The sequence below is a fragment of the Bipolaris maydis genome (genome assembly GCF_028858645.1).
Source record: "Bipolaris maydis strain C4 unplaced genomic scaffold PSV08scaffold_17, whole genome shotgun sequence".
NCBI lineage: Eukaryota > Fungi > Ascomycota > Dothideomycetes > Pleosporales > Pleosporaceae > Bipolaris > Bipolaris maydis.
This window is the reverse complement of record NW_027093873.1, coordinates 133,214-149,249: the sequence shown is the minus strand read 5'-3', so window position 1 is coordinate 149,249 and position 16,036 is coordinate 133,214. Positions and strand designations below refer to the sequence as shown.

Genomic DNA, 16,036 nt, shown 5'->3' with positions numbered 1-16,036 from the left:
CTTCTTTTGTTCCACTCGTTCAATGCGAATTATCCATGGCATATAGGGGGAATCATGTGAAACCGACGTGGTGTTGCGCTCGGACTGGGCCGGGTACAAAGTGCAGTCGATTTCATTCTCTGACACATTAATGTTACGTTACGCTTGCAATATTGGCGAGCGAAGCGTGGTGAATTGGCAGTTGCATCGGTTACTGCACCCGGATGCCGCTACAAAGCGAATTGCATGGCTAGTGTTGCGGTGCAACGAGTCGTGGAGAGATGGCTGAACAATACTGTTGTTTGTGATGGTTGGGCGTTTTCCACGATGGTGGGATACTATAGGCTAAGGTTATAAGTCCACATGTGCTGAGGGTCCCACGATACGGACAGAGATAGATGCTCCGCGCTCTGATAGATACTCCCTCCCGAGCGATAACGTTCAATATCTTGTATCAACTAAACCAGCACACGACTGCGTGTGGTCGTTTTTACTGGCTAAACGTCATCGGGATGTGACCTAACTTGGAGCAGTAACGGCACAGTCAAATGACGTGTTTTGAAGAGAATCATGAAACAAGACAAATCATGACACGGGGAAGGGGGGTTAGGTGCAATGTTTTGATGATGAGGGTGGAGTGGTGGACGAAGAAAAGTGTCGTGGTTGAGCAAATCGACGATACATGCCAAGTCAGGTATGCAGACCAATGCACTGGCTAATCTTGGGGGAGGCTGACACGTTCTATTGATGGGACTGCAGCGATCGCCGAGGCTAGAAGTTGTCATGTTGCCTGTTTGAGCAATTTGGTTCGGTATTTGTCGTCATATGTTGCGGCTCCGCGACAGCGACGGGTAAGGAGTGCCGCAGCCGCGCCGTTTGCGGCGACGACATGTCGTAATGTCAACGGCGCGCGTGAAGTAATACGACGAGCTATCGCGATAGGAGGGACGCGTGGAGTTGCATCGCCGTGATGCCTATCACTTCTGTGACGCTTTGGCAGCGATTTGGCGTATAGCAGATTGTCGATCAGGAAGGGGAACCTGGTTGACGATGCGATGGTAGCCCCTGTTTTCAATCTATTGTCTGGCTCTTATCTTCCGAGTCGTGGTGTAGGCATAGGAAAGCGAGCCGCAGCAGCGGAAGTGACGTCAGAGATGCCGATGGGGTGTTTGTGGTGCAGTCCATGGATGAAGGGCCGAAGACGTCTTGTAAGGGACCGGGGTTTACATCATGCTGCTTCAGCTGTCAAGGTACAAATCCTTGAAGACAGAATCGGGAAGCCATGTTTGGTTGTACCGCTGGCGACCCCGGTTGCGCATCAACGGGTACACGCCTGGCCTTTGGAGTTTCCCCATATCGGGTGCAGTGCTAGCGCCATTGACACGTGACTGTCGATAGGTGATCGGACCGACCAGACAACGCGGTTTAGTGCAGAAGCATGAAATGCTTAGTGCATACTGTATAGTGCCCAAGAGTGGGGATTCGTGTACAGCGTGTATCGGGTGGGCAAGGCGCGGTGCCAGGTGACTTTTTGTGTGAACCGTCTCGAGGTAGCGGGACTCGGAATTCAACGTGAACAAGGCAAATGTCCATGTACACTGGTGGGGCAGAGCACAGAGCAGAGTGAAGCATCAGATGCGGGTGATGAGGCCATGCATTGGCTCTAGATGGTCGTGGTAACGGGATACCTTGACTGATGATTTTCGCATGGCTGTAGCCGTACTTCGCACCGATGCGAGATGACGTTGAGGGTGAGGGTGAAGAGAAGGAAGGGGTCGGGGGTGGTAATGGGAGGAGCCAGTGGTGAGGTGAGGAAGTAAGTGTTTAGCTTGTTGAATATCACATGAAATGGACTACATAGTCGTCAAAGTACGTGGGAAAGGGAAAAGGGCGCATGCAAGCGCCATCAACGCTTGTTGTGGTGGCGAGCTGTCGTTGCTGGGTAGTGTGCATGTATGTATGCTTGCCCTGTATACCCCGCGCACTTTTGGGTTTGTTGGCAAGGAGGTTGAGGAGCACGAGTGCTTGGGAACCCCAGACTACCATTTCCATGGGACAGCGAAACGGCGAGTATCACGGAGGGTACAGACAGCACACAGTACGTCAACAGGGCTGATGCACGGCGCGCAAGGCCTAAGGTTGAAACAGTCTAGCGGAAACACCCTTGGCGGTACGCTAGTATTGGATGGGGACATGGTGTGTATAGTAGAGGTCGATGTACGGTGCATGAATGCATCCATCCGGTTATATGGTTAGCGGTGAGTAGGGCTAGCCGCGACTGGCATTGCATTCCCCCAAAGGGATTTGGGGTAGTGTTGCAAACCAAGGAGGGAGGGAGGGGCGGCTCGCCAGACCTGCTGCAAGAGAGATGTTGACGTTGCAGAGTGGAGGACGATTCAGGTGAGATTGAAATGGACGGCACAGCGGCAGCTACGGGGCTGGTTACTGGCTGTAGGGCTAAAGTTTGCCAAATGCCGTTTACGATGCAGGCTGCATGAACGACAGATGGGCGGCGACTGTGACTGGGAAGTAGAGAGTGACGTCGGCCAGTCAGTCTGGACGGAAAAAGCGCCGGTCGGCCTTTGAGTGAGCAGCAGGCACTTGGCGGAGGTGGTGATAGGCGACTGCGGGAGGCCCGCGCCCCAACGAAATGCGCCTCGACCGAGAGCGGCGACTGAGGGGGAGACGGGAGCGGGTGTGAATGGGGGATGCATGCTATTGCCCAGGTAAATGAATGAATGTAGAATGTTTGTAGCAGCAGCAGCAGTAGTAGTATGATGTACGTATATATGTGCGTGGTATGTGGTCATGTAGACGACATGTATATGTGTAAGGAGCATACATGAGAGGCGGAGAGATACGTGTCGTCCGGCTTGGGAGACAGGGGCAGGGGGCGTGTGAATGGATGGATAGGCGGAAGGATGGAGGGATGGGACGGGTGGATGGGAGGATGTAGTAAGATGGGAGAGAGAGAGGGTGGTGTGTGTGAATGAGTGAGAAGTGTACACGTCTGTTGGCAGAGTGCAACGCGTGCGTGCGTGCGTGTGTGTGTGCGTGCGTGCGCGCGCGCGTGTGTGTAGACTACTGTTGGAGAGCGGGCGTGGGAGCAGCTGCAGGGTCCAATCAAGGCAGGCGGGCAGGGATGGGCTTGGTGTGGTCAAGGAAGGCGCGAGGCAGGCGCTCGGGTGGTCGGGCGCCGGTGGTGTGCAAGGAAGCAAGTCGACAGCAGCAGCAGCAGAGCTTCGCAGTCAGCTGGCCGGGAGGCCATGTTTCGGACCAGGAGTCGAGGCAAGGCAGTCGTAATTTGGCCAGCGGCGGGCGTGGGGGGCACGCTTTAAGGCAATCTGCAATGGACGAGAGAAATGGGGCAGGCGCTGGAGAAGGAGCACGACATTGCGGGTCGTGGGCTCAGGCTGATGCCGATCTCAGCAGCTGCACGTAAGCAGGCGACACCATGTGCCCCAGACACTGAAGAGCGAGCGGCCGTGGACCATGGGGTATTAGGCTTGGTAGCAGCAGCCGTCGGCCTGCCTCTGCATTGACTACTGTCCGTATACGAGGGCGCGGGGGAGCGTGACTGCGACTGTGCCTGTAGCTAGGCTGCAGGCTGGATTCTCGGAAGGACTGCGGCTGGGGAGTCGAGATGGCAGGCAGGCACTTGGGTACTTGGACACACAGTGCAAGACGTGCATCGGTGTGGTGTGGTGCAGTGTATACAGACTCTAGGCTCGCAGCTGGCCGTCTGGCGGAGCGTGGGCGTGGTGCGGGTGCTGGAGGCCATGGGCTGGCCAGGGTGAGTTGGAGTAGGCCTCGGATCAACGTAGTAGCGCCAGCCAGGGCCAGGCAGGCTGGCGGCGGCCACTTAGTCTGCTTCTTGTGTAAGAGCAGCCCAAACACAGGCAAACAGCCGAAGCGAGGCCGGCCAGGGCAGATGCAACGCGCCGACCTGCCCGCTCAACTGGGTTGAAACGTTTGCGACGGCAGCGTCGAGGGCATTGCAGGCAGTGCTTTGCTTTGGACGGATGCTTCAACAAAAGCCTAGTACGGGTGCGGGTACGAGGACGAGGACTGCAATAGTCGTAGCCCAGGCCGTTGCATTGTCGTGTGGCGCCACCCCTCTGGTGCGCACCCAGCAACCAGCACCAGCACCGGCACCAAGACCAGCACCAGTCCCAGCACCAGCACCAGCACCAGCACCACCCGCACACGCCCACGGTAGCAGCTGGCAGCTGTATCCGTGTAGCATGTAAGTACTAAGTGCTACCAGTAGTCTGTATGCAGCCAGCGTCAGCGGCGGTTCGCAGGCCCGTGTTGGGAGCATGGCGAGAGGCCCCCTGGTCAGGTGATCACCGCCACGACGGGCATGCCCAAGCCCAGCAACAGCGTGTGCATCAGCAGCACGCGGGCGGAATTTCCTCGGACCACAGCTGCGCCACTGCAAACGGGCGCACTATGTAGGCTCAGCGCGCATGCCAGTGACGACCAAGTGCCCTCTGTCCAGTCGCACGTCCTTCTAGAAGACGGCAACAACTGCAGCGAGCAAGGATGGCCTGGCCGCAGGCAGGCAAAGCACAATGGCAACCGCCGACGCAGACGCAGACAGCGAGCAGACGAACAGGCGCTCCGGCTCTAGTCCATGTCCTTGTGCATCGTACGTCCGGCTAGCTGCTAGCTGTAGGGGCGACCAACCGTGTGGCCGTGCATGCCATGCTCGTCGCCTCTTGTCTCGTCGCTCTCCAAACACGCCTCTGCCTCGGCCGGCAGCCCGCCCCGCCACGGACGGCCCTCGATGACATTCACCCTCAGTGCCGGGTGCCTGTCGCTCGCACACGCAGGCCGCCAGTGGGCTTCGGCCGTTCTGTTGCAGTCGCCTGTGTGGCCGCTCATTTCGTCATGCAACCCGCCATGGCTCTTCGTCAGAGTTGCACCTTTGCTGCCGGCGACGCATACAGGTTACAGTAGCGCCAGCCCGCAATTGGCCGCGCCCACCCACCCATCGCCAGGGATCCTCCAAGTCCGCCCAGCAGTCGGCCGCTTGTCCTTTCTACCCTCGTTAACCTCGTCACCGCTTCCACGCCAACATATAGCCCCCCCCAGGCCCCGGCGTCACCCACGGCCATCGGTACTTTTTTTAAGCCCCCCCAAAACACATCCATTGCCGCCGGACCTGCATTGCCAAAGGCACACACGTCTCTTGCTGCTGCCTCGTATTGCTCACTACTACTGCCACTGCCACTACCACTACCACCACCACCACCAACACGCATTGTTGCAGCACGCACCAATCCTCGCCTGCACCACGCCACACCACACCACCGCCGCACAGTCATCCGGGCCCGCGCCTAAACGCCTCGCACAGTCCCCGCCACAACACCGCGCGCACCCCGCCGCCTGCTTATATCCCATTGCCTTCGCCTAACCGTGAAGCTGGATTCATACGAGCACCCGCCTCCCCTCACCCACTCGCCGCGCGAATCCACCGCAGCGAGCACTCCCATCACCACGCCTGTCGACCACCCCTCGTCGCCACACTTTGGCCGTGTCAGCAAGGACTCCCCCGCCACCCTCGTCAACCTCTGGCACCGCAAGCCCCACGAGCTTGCCGCTAGCCGCCAACCAGACGAGGACGTCTTGTTCGAGGACGCGGGCGACTGCAGCTTCTCGCTCTTCCCGCAAGAGCCCCAAGTCCACGCCGGCTTCGCAGACATGGCCACTGCCTCGCCCATTGACATCCAGACGCCCCCGCGCTATGGCTCAAACTCTCCCCCAAACCAGACGTCCAACCTCACCTCTGCCCTCAAGCAGGCAGAGGCCCAGCCAGACCTTGCTACCACGCCCGGTCTGCTCAACCCTAACAATTTCGACTTCAACCACCACAATGCCCGTCCCAGCATCAGCGACCGCCACCCCTCCATCAGCATGCTCGGCTCCTCCTTTTACGGAAACAGCGGCGCCCGGCCCATCACCATGAAGGACCGTGGCCGTCGCGAGAGCACAAACATGGGCAGCTTCGCTGGCGGCATGAGCTGGGGCGGCCACTCGGTCGGCTCGTGGATTCGCGATGAGTAAGTTAGCCCCCACCCGCTTGTCGGGCCGCCACAACAAAACCCGACTAACACGTTTTGCCCAGCATCATGATGGGCACTTCACCCGCTCCTTTTGCCAACAATTCGCCTTCGTTCCACTCGTCGTCATATTTGCCTAAGATGGAAGCCGCCTTTATGAAGGATTTTACCTGCTGCGGCCTCACCCTCGCCTCGCTGCACGATCTGCTGCAGCACTTTGAGGAGACGCATGCAAACGCGCCTGCCGCCCGCCCCCAACACCCCCCCACAAATGGCTTTACCTCTGCATCAGGGGCGCCAACAAACTCAATCGCGCCCAGCCAGACGCAGGGCGATGCACCCTTCAACACCCAAAATGGCTTCCAACAAAGATCGGGCTCAGTTGGCGCGCACCGCCCACGGATAGGCTCCGTCAGCCGCTCCAACCTGTCCACTGTCCAGGACATGGATTCGCTAGACGACATGGATATGGATGACATCAATTTTGACACACTGGGCTCCATTGACGAGCAACAGCAGCAGCAGCAACAGCAGCAGCAGCAGCAGCAGCCGATGCAGCAATTCCCAGTACAAAATCAGTTCAACCAGAACCAGAACCAGCAGTCAAATCTCAACGTCAACGTCAACATGGCCAACAACATGCAAAACCACCAAGGCATGCGAACATCAACGCCAAACACACCCTCGGCCTCGCAGCAATTCAACCTCCAGAACAACCCCACCGTGTCTTCGGTCAACACACCAACAATGGGCACTATGCCCATGGCAAACCACAACCTGACCTCGCCAGAATCCTCACACCCCGGCACTCCAGCTGAGCTTGACATGGATTTTGGCGGCTTCAACCCAATGATGGGAATGGACATGGGAATGCCCATGGGCATGAACTTTAACGGCAACGGCAACGGCAACTTTGGCATGGCCGCTTTTGACAACAATGGCACAATTGACCAGCCAGGCAAGCGTCTGTTCAGCAAGCAGGGCGGTGGTCTCAACCAAGCACAGCTGCAAGCAGCCCTCAAGAACTACCAGCTCAGCGGAAACGACCAGAGCGAAATGGCCAGGCGGTTACGGGAACAGCAGCTTCTCAACGGTGCTAGCATTCCCCAATTCCCATTCCCCGAAGAGGTCAAGCCATTCCGATGCCCAGTTATTGGATGCGAAAAGGCGTACAAGAACCAAAACGGTCTCAAGTACCACAAGCAGCATGGCCACCAAAACCAGCAACTCAAGGAGAACGACGACGGCACGTTTTCCATTGTCGATCCCCTGACCTCGATCCCATACCCCGGCACAGTTGGCATGGAGAAGGAAAAGCCATATCGCTGTGAAGTCTGTGGCAAGCGGTACAAGAACCTCAACGGTCTCAAATACCACCGCTCCCACGCACCTCACTGCAACCCCGAGTTGGCCATGCAGAAGCTCGGTCTTACTGGAAACCTCCAGAATCTGCAGAATGCCAACGTTGCCGGTGCTGGAATGGGTGGCATAGATCCTTCCATGTTCTAAACCATGCCTGCACATGCCTTGAACTTTACCTCTACTTCTCTTAATACCCCACTTTCTATCATCCAAGACGAAAAGGTCACGACTGGTTTCATCTCTTCGTCATCTGCATCTCCTGGCGTTTCTCGGATTGGGAGAATCCTTTCATTCTCATCTCTGACCCAAGCCAGCCAGCCCTGGTGTTTGGATACGAAAAAAAAAATTGCCCGCCAGCCCGTCACATGTTTTGATTCATGTACATACATCTCTCGAGAGGTGCATCTTCCTCTACCAGCACGCTACGCTTGGTATCACGATTTGATGCTCATTACCAGAGGTGAATGAGTGGCCATGTCCTTTTATTTTGTTTTATGCGGAATATATCCCCTGGGTCATCATTGTCTTTTCTGTTTGTTTCCGACTCCTCTTTCTAGACTTTGGGTCTTTGTAACAACGGGCGTTTATATCGCAGTCACAAAAAGTTATCAAAACAGGTCTACGCTCATGCGCCGTGTTTTATTTGTTTCTTTCAGTATGATATAGTTATAGACTTGATGGATTTTCTTGTCAACCAGTCAATCAGTCAGTCAACAATGGGGATTTCAAGAGGGATCTCTCTAATACTACGCTCTACATACTCTTCTACCTCGATCTAATTCGTCTTACGCACATCCCGTCTCATCGCTTACCGGCATCGCCCTTCTGACCGCTGTTTCAACACCCAGACAACAAACCAAGTAAAGCAATGGAATGGAAAAAATCCATCCCACGTATCAACACGTTGCTGTTACAAGCTACAAGGCTCCTCCATGTTCACTCGAGGGACCACGACTCCTTTTCGTCCAGGGTGGCGTTACGGCCGTTAAGCCAAGAGTCGGCAATCGAAAAGCATCAAGAACAAAACGAGAGCTAGCACAGCTGCTCAGCTAGTCGACGACCACACGAAACACACGTGCGTCCTTACTGACTAACAGTATGCCCAACTAGGAGCAATGAAAGCCCACAAATGTATTCGTGCCCATAGCGCACCTGCGCCTTGCCCGCGCTCAGGGTCCTTTAAGCGGCACGTCCACGCACGCACGTACGCACGCACATGTATGCAATACCGCACGTGTGTCTATGACTCGCCTCACGTCTGGCCTGCCAAGACACGACTTCATGTTACCTCCCCACGCTACTGTTACTAGACTGCCCGTCGCAATAGCCGCCGACGGGCTGGACGGCCTGCATGACATGCATTTTGTGTGCCCCAACTGCCTGTTTGGGTATGACGGCTGTCACGTGTGAGTGTTTTGGTGGCTCTTGTGTTTGGGTGTGGTTTCCTTGGCCGTATTTGGCCGAGACTATGGCCGACGAGTCAAGTGCGTAGGGAACGGCTGGAGAAGGGTTAAGCACTGGGAACAGACGGCTGCAATCTCGTAGATGGGGGAGATTAGAAATAGGAAGATTTGGTGGCGAATGTGATTGTTTTTGCGGGCTAGGGAACGGTAAAAGGTACCGAGGCTGCGGATCAGGGTACACGGAATATGTACATGAGGGTTTCACCAAGTATTTGCAACGAAAAAGGGACGTGAGTAAAAGGCTCCACATGTAAGATGGATAAGATAATTATGGATACCTCTTTTTTCGGATTAAGAAACTTAATATTCTAACTCGTCCTTGAAACACGGGCCCTTTCCCCTACTACTTGTTCTTCTGCTTCTCAAAGTCTCACATGCATCAACGTAAACCCACAACAAACTGTGTAACACAAACACAAGAACACCCCCGAAAACCAACCCGATACTACCCATCCTGTTTTTTGTCCTCTCTCCCATCTTTCTGAACCCCTGGTTATACAAAGTCACACATATAATGTCATGCACGCAATTATCCCACTATGCATGGATCCCAACCCAGCCACGTGCGCCTGCAGCGCTACGTGCGGGAACGAAGAAAAAAAGAGGACATTTTCTTCATTCCTTTTGCGGCAGAGGATGACGCTTGTAAGGATAGGAAACTCATATTTTGTGCGCATGCGATTTGGAGCAAGAGAGGTGAATGAGCAGATGTAGGTGTTTGAATGTGATGGGTTTCTCCTCCCTACTTTCCTTTCTTCCGTTCCATACAAAACCCAAGCCTCCCCCCCCCCATCTATCCCTTCACCCCTGCATCACCCCGCCAAGTCATGTTTTAACCGTCATTTTCCTACCTCATTCTTGAAATCTTGTTCGCAAGTCCAAACCGTCCGGTCGCATAGTCCTGTTTTCTTGCTTTCTTGCTTGGGCATCCTTGCATACTCGCAGTCCTCACCCTAATCTACCTTCCCTACCTCATCATCTCAATATCATCTAGATATATTTTCCTGCATCCATCCCTTCTCTACCCAATCACCGCTACCTCACCCAGCCACGTAGCACTTCCAAAAGCCGGACACGCTTCATCCCGCTCCGCTTACATCCATCCTTTCCATCCCTGTTCCCCCCGCCCCCGCCCCCGCCCCCGCCAGCCACCGCGCAACCCCCAAACGAGACATCCCTTTGGTACACACCCGTAATCGCCAACGGAACTCATCCAGATTTCGCAAGTCGAAATGCGCCCGCGCGCTTATGCAATGCACCGTCAGCCGTTTTCACTACGCCACCTGGAGAAGCGCGAGATAGGAAAGCGCAAAGGCTGAGATAAAAAAGTAATCGACCTCGGGTCTGACCCGGCCTAGTCCCTACCTAATGCCACAACCGTAGGTTTCCTTGGCTCTTGCGCTGATAAAACCTTTTGGCAACTTGGCCTTCCCCAACCTTGTGTTTTGTTTTTCGTTGCTCCAAAGATATATATGAGGTTGTCTTTCTAGGGGATTGCAGGTATAGTTGTTCATCTGACCCCAACACGCTCCCCGCTTTTTTTTCAAGTCGTATCTTCCAGCGCAAACAATGGCTACATACGGCACGTTTGGTGGGGACGCGGAACGGCATCCCGTGCCTAGGTCTGAGGCGCCATGGGACAAGCTAAAGGCTGAGTCGTATTCTCTATTCCTCAAGCTGAGCGAGTTGCCAAAGGGGACGTATGATGAGTTTGAAGCTTCGTGGGCGGATGAAAAAGAGAATGGTGCGTTCAAGGGTGGGTTGGGTGCGGTGATTGTGGTGAGGTACACTGAGACGCCCGTTGGTATGTTTTGATTCCTTCTTGCCATCACAAAACCCCATCATATTCGTATTCACAAGGAAGCCGAACCTACAAAGATATATGTACACACACAACCCAACTCAACTCATTCTAACCCCCCTTCGAGGCCCATACGACGAAATCATCTTCGTCCCCGGCAACTTCACCACGCCCCTCCTCCCCCCGACCCCTTCCTCCATCCCCGCCAAAGCCCTGCGCATATCCCGCATCTACGTCTCCCAACGCACCACAACCTACAACGGGCGCCTCAACTGGAACATCCCCAAGCACCTCGCCCGCTTCACCTTCTCCTCGCCCCCGACCGCCGCCGGCGCCTCACCCCCCGCCTCGCTCACGGTAAAAGTGTACCCCCCATCCTCCCAGGCCGGCGACTCCACCCCTCCCTTCTTCGCCTGCACCCTCACCCCCTGGACTTGGATCCCCGCCCTACCCGTCAACACGGCCTACATCCCCCTCAACCTCACCGTCGTCCAACCCCCCATCCCCGAACCACCGGGCCACAAGGAGGCCCTGAAGAAAGCTCTCGACGCCGAGCACGTCCATCCGTATGATACCGATCCCCAGAAAGCACTCGCCGTCCTGCCCGGCACCGACAGGTGGACGGCGTTTGACATTAGCGCGAGGAGTCCAAGGGCGAGGGGGTGCTGGGTCAGGCTGAATGAATCAGAGCAGCATGCCGAGGCAGAGGGTAAGGTGTTTTTTCCAGACCGGTTGCCTGTTTGGAGCGTGGGTGCGTGGATGGAGGATGTTGAGTGGGGGATTGGTGCGGTTACCGAGTGGGGGGATGGGTTGACAAGAGGTGGAAATTGAGAGTGTGTGTGTGTGTGTGTGTGTGTGTGTGTGTGTGTGTGTGTGTGTGTGTGTGTGTGTGTGTGTGTGTGTGTCTGTGTGTTTAAAGGCATTTGGTCAAGGTTGATATGATGTATGGATATCTTTTCGGGTGTTTGGATTGTTTCCTCTTTTCTTTTCTTTTTCCCTTAAAAAAAAATCAAACTTGGAATAATGAAATGTTCGCTGTGTTACCATTGTTCTTTTGGTATCCAGCTATTTCACTCTCTTTTTTTTTCTTTTCTTCTCGCTGGGTTTTGGTAACTGGTTTTTGTGTACGCACTGTAAAGACGGGGGGTCTTTTTTTTTTCTCCAAATTGGAATATGATAGATTTGACTGTTTAGGCATATCAAGTACTTAATCGGGGTTGTTGATAGGGTGCGAGATACAAGTGGTATTACCTAGTCCCGTGTTTTCTACTTATCAAAGCAGGATGATTTTTTTTTTGACTATTTGAAGTTTTGTTTGGTATGGTGGTATTTGATTGAGGTGAGATGGAGTTTTGTGTGCTACCTCATGGATTAGGGGTTTGCAATGCTACGTGTGGGAACCATTGTGATGCTACTCATGGCTCGAGTGCTAAGAACTTGATGGTTGTTAAGCACAGGATGTGAGGATGGGGTATGAATGTATACTTGGAATTTGAAGAGGAATATGGATGCAGGTTTTGGGGAGAGTAGTTAGGCGTGATGCATGCCATGTATGTCATTGTGTTTTGCTTAGTTAGTTGGCTACTATCCATAGCTCATGAAAATGCTATCTGGACTATAGAACTAGGAGGTGGCTCTTCTACAGCTCGCGACGCGTCTTGTCTAGTATAAAGAATACTAAACTACTCTGCTACTATTAGGTCGGCACAGCGCGATTGTAGATCTAGTTCATATTCCAGACCAATCGGATTTTGCTCTACCGATAACATTTTCTCGTAAAGCTAATATGACTACTCATATCCCTGACCAATCTATAACGTAACCCTTCTGTAAGCGTCATGTGATATAACTGCATAGAAACCGACAAAGAATATGCAAAGGGGCAAGTTACGGCGCGTGGGTCTATGGGGAGTAGTTGGGAGTCATATTTACGGCCACTCATGCGCATTCATTGCCCCATTTGCATATACAGGGATTATTTACGGTTTCGTAAGAGTAATTGAGATCCACATACTTATGCTCGTATGGGAATGCTTATCGAAGTGCAGAAAGAAATTACCGTCGGAATCCAATGCCTACAAGTGGGATTGATTAAGGCGCCTGATAACCTGTACAGTGCATCGACTGACGTACCAAGTTTGCTATCCATTCTATGCTGACCGGTGGATTTGAGCTATTGCTGGCAAGACCGGAATATGTCTGGGAGAGAACAATGGCCAGGTTGTTAGTAGCCCAATGGTAAGCCAAGAAACCCATCCACGGCGAGTACTCCGATGCCGATGCTCTGAACTCCGCATCTCACTCCGAAAATATTATTTCCGGAATACGTCAAGTCAGTCCAACTCACCGCCAATATCCAGTCGAGTCTTGGTCTTCGGCATCTGCGGCGAATCATGGCCCGGTTGGTAAGAACATGCGGAAAACCCTTCGTCGGTAGCGGGCGATACCGCATCTAGAGAAATAGACGAAGCCGCCAAGTGGATCGTTTGGTCATAGCCGTCATCCACTCCACCCTTCCCTGTCCTACTTATACCTCTGGGTCTTCTCCTCTGTTCTACACAAAAAACCTGGAGAACAATAATTACGACTCGACCAACGGCCCGTTTTACCGACTGGGAGGTACTTACGGGTAGAAGTAGACGCACCTCGGGGACTGTGCAGGAGCTCTTTCAAACCTTATTCAAGCGCACGTGCATTGGGCACATTCTCATCACACGCCATCCATCCCTGTTCCAATATCACCTGAGCATCGCGTATGAGCAGCGAACCCAAAGGCAGCACGCCAGGATCAATCAGCCCGCTCAATCCTCTTGCTCGAGTCAATACCTATCCTCAAGCAGAGTTCACTATTCCGCCGTTGGATACGCTATCACCATGCCCAAGTGCCCCAACTCAAACCGCCAATGCCCTGGCATCAGCCAGCTGCAAGGAGAGTCACCTAAACAGCACTGCAACTGGATATGAGAAGTCTCGCCAGCCTCATGATGACGACACTCGATCCATGACCTCGACTGCTCATGCCGAGGTGACCTATCCAGAAGGCGGCTTAGGCGCCTGGTCTGTTGTTCTCGGATCCTTTCTAGGCCTCATTGCCTCGTTGGGTATGATGAACACGGTCGGCATCTACCATGCCTACATTGCCAAGCACTACCTGCAAGACTACAGCGAGTCGACCATCTCGTGGATCTTTAGCGTATACGTGTTTCTGTCCTTCTTCTGTGGACTTCAAATCGGCCCCATCTTTGACGCCCATGGTCCGCGGCTCCTGGTGCTGGCTGGTAGCATCTTGCTGTGTCTGTCAAACTTTCTCCTTGGCATATGCACCCTGTACTGGCAGTTTTTCCTCGTCTTCGGGGTACTTGGGGGTCTGGGCACGTCGCTGATCTTTACTCCTGCTTTTGCAGCAATCAGCCATTTCTTTCACCAGAAGCGAGGCAATGCAACAGGTATCGCTGCAGCCGGAGGGTCGCTGGGTGGCGTCATCTTTCCACTGGCCCTGGAGAGGCTGTTACCTACAATGGGGTTCCCATGGGCCACCCGCATCGTTGCCTTCATCATGCTCTTCTGCTGTATTGGTGCCTGCATCCTCATCCGCTCTCGACTGCCACCAAAGCCTGGTCAGTCGGTGTGGCCCGATTTTAGAATCTTCAGCCACAAGAGCTACCTTCTTCTCACCGTAGGCATCTTCATGATGGAATGGGCGCTCTTCATTCCAATCACTTACCTCACCACCTTTGCGGTGAGTACTGGTGCGTTCAGTCCGTCCTTTTCATACCAGCTGGCCGCCATTTTTAACGCAGGAAGCTGCATCGGTCGCTGGCTTCCGGGCCTGCTGGCCGACAAGTTGGGTCGGTTCAACAGCATGATTGCCGCATTGGCAACTTGCTCTGCCACATCGTTGGTATTCTGGCTCCCAGCATCGCTCCTCACGCCCACAACTGAATCGGCATCCACGGCCATCAAAGGTTTGTCAATTGTCTATGCTGTCTTATTCGGATTCGCTTCTGGCTCCAACATCTCCCTTACACCAGTATGCGTGGGCCAGCTCTGTGATACGAATGTCTACGGACGGTATTACGCTACTTGCTATACCGTCGTGAGCTTCAGTACCCTTACTGGCATACCCATTGCAGGAGCAATCATTCAGACTACTGGCGGACACTACTGGGGCGTAGTGATCTGGACTGCGGTTTGTTACATTATCGCTTCACTCTGCTTGGTGTGGAGTCGAACTTTGCAGGTCGGCTGGAAGCTGGGAGTGAAATTCTGAGAGATTACGCATTCCTAGTGCACTTACTAGAAGGAACGCTGGGTGTGTAGCGATTCTAGCAAGTGACCTACTAAACTACGCGCTATCGCGTACATGATACATGGTGTTGTGGAGGACTAAATTGTTATCGAATAAGAGGAGTTGGAGAGACGGAGAGGAGGGCGAATACAAATTGAAATAGGTGGCCTGGTTTCTCGGTAGGCGAAGTTTATCGCGTTACTATTACACTCGTTTTTTGCTCAATATCGTTAGATACGGCACGTTCCTTCAGGACTGCCCCAATTCATGAAACAAAAAAGTACGGTCATTTCTCGCCGCTCTATCTCGATCACTCATCTTTTTTGCGCAATCCTTTTTTTGTGAGGCTGATTTAGGTTCTATATTTATCCAGACTACTATATCTTGGCCGATTTCATCATTCGCCCCCTCCACCCGGAAGAGGGAAACACGTTGCCGTCATACCGGTGCATCGTTCAGTGAACGACAAGTTCTACAAAACTTGTTGAGATCTATCGACCACAGAGATATGTGGAGAATTTTGGTAGTTGCCTGGTAACTGCTTCCCGTGTTGAGGTTCATAGTTGAAACCTTGGAATGAATATCACGGAAGAAGATCAGGCCGAACGATGCACATACCGAGCAAAGACCAAGCAACGAGCTTTCTCCCCCCCCCCGCGATTTTCGCCCCCTCCCCCACCGACTGTCGACCCGATCTCAAAAGAAGTATGTTAGAAAGAAAAAGCAAAGAACAATGTCGCACACACTCCAAAACGAAGAAGAGCGCTCGAACCTCGCTGCTCCTTACCAACTCCCGTGCTCCACGTTTCTTTTCTTTTTACCATCAGATCTGCCGTCTGCCGTCCGCAAAATAACATTTGTTTTTTTCCCATGCGCGTCTCATCTAGGAAGAAAGAGGGGACACGCCCCTTCCCCCAACGAAAGACGCAATGATGGTTGTTTTATGGAAATATTGGCTTTGGGTAGCTCGTGGCGCCATCAAGCTTGGCACGCCGTACTACGGCGTTAAGGTCAAGCCCCTGACTAGATTGTGGCTGACTGACCCATCCTTCTCTCTTTTCTCTCTGTCTGGCCTCGT

General features: G+C 53.6%; 4 protein-coding genes across 4 annotated transcripts; 3 read left to right on the top strand and 1 right to left on the bottom strand.

The window, feature by feature from the left end:
* Positions 1-4,006: 4,006 nt before the first annotated feature.
* Positions 4,007-4,300, bottom strand: PSV08DRAFT_356711 (uncharacterized protein; the record flags this gene model as incomplete). The annotated part of the gene is made up of 1 exon (XM_066092929.1): positions 4,007-4,300. The coding sequence occupies one exon, from the start codon at positions 4,298-4,300 to the stop codon at positions 4,007-4,009; it is 294 nt and encodes a 97-aa protein (XP_065947997.1).
* Positions 4,301-4,524: 224 nt separating this feature from the next.
* Positions 4,525-7,717, top strand: PSV08DRAFT_382264 (uncharacterized protein; the record flags this gene model as incomplete). The annotated part of the gene is made up of 3 exons (XM_014222324.2): positions 4,525-4,630; positions 5,339-6,044; positions 6,110-7,717. 3 exons carry the CDS (start codon positions 4,525-4,527, stop codon positions 7,551-7,553), a joined length of 2,256 nt encoding a protein of 751 aa, XP_014077799.1. The 3' UTR covers positions 7,554-7,717.
* Positions 7,718-10,240: 2,523 nt separating this feature from the next.
* PSV08DRAFT_382260 (uncharacterized protein) lies at positions 10,241-11,535 on the top strand. The gene is made up of 2 exons (XM_014222323.2): positions 10,241-10,673; positions 10,798-11,535. Exons 1-2 carry the CDS (start codon positions 10,439-10,441, stop codon positions 11,499-11,501), a joined length of 939 nt encoding a protein of 312 aa, XP_014077798.1. The 5' UTR covers positions 10,241-10,438; the 3' UTR covers positions 11,502-11,535.
* A 1,693-nt stretch (positions 11,536-13,228) lies between these two features.
* Positions 13,229-15,265, top strand: PSV08DRAFT_211199 (major facilitator superfamily domain-containing protein). Its single transcript, XM_014222321.2, has one exon. The coding sequence runs from the start codon at positions 13,426-13,428 to the stop codon at positions 14,938-14,940; it is 1,515 nt and encodes a 504-aa protein (XP_014077796.1). The 5' UTR covers positions 13,229-13,425; the 3' UTR covers positions 14,941-15,265.
* The last annotated feature ends 771 nt before the right edge of the window (positions 15,266-16,036 follow it).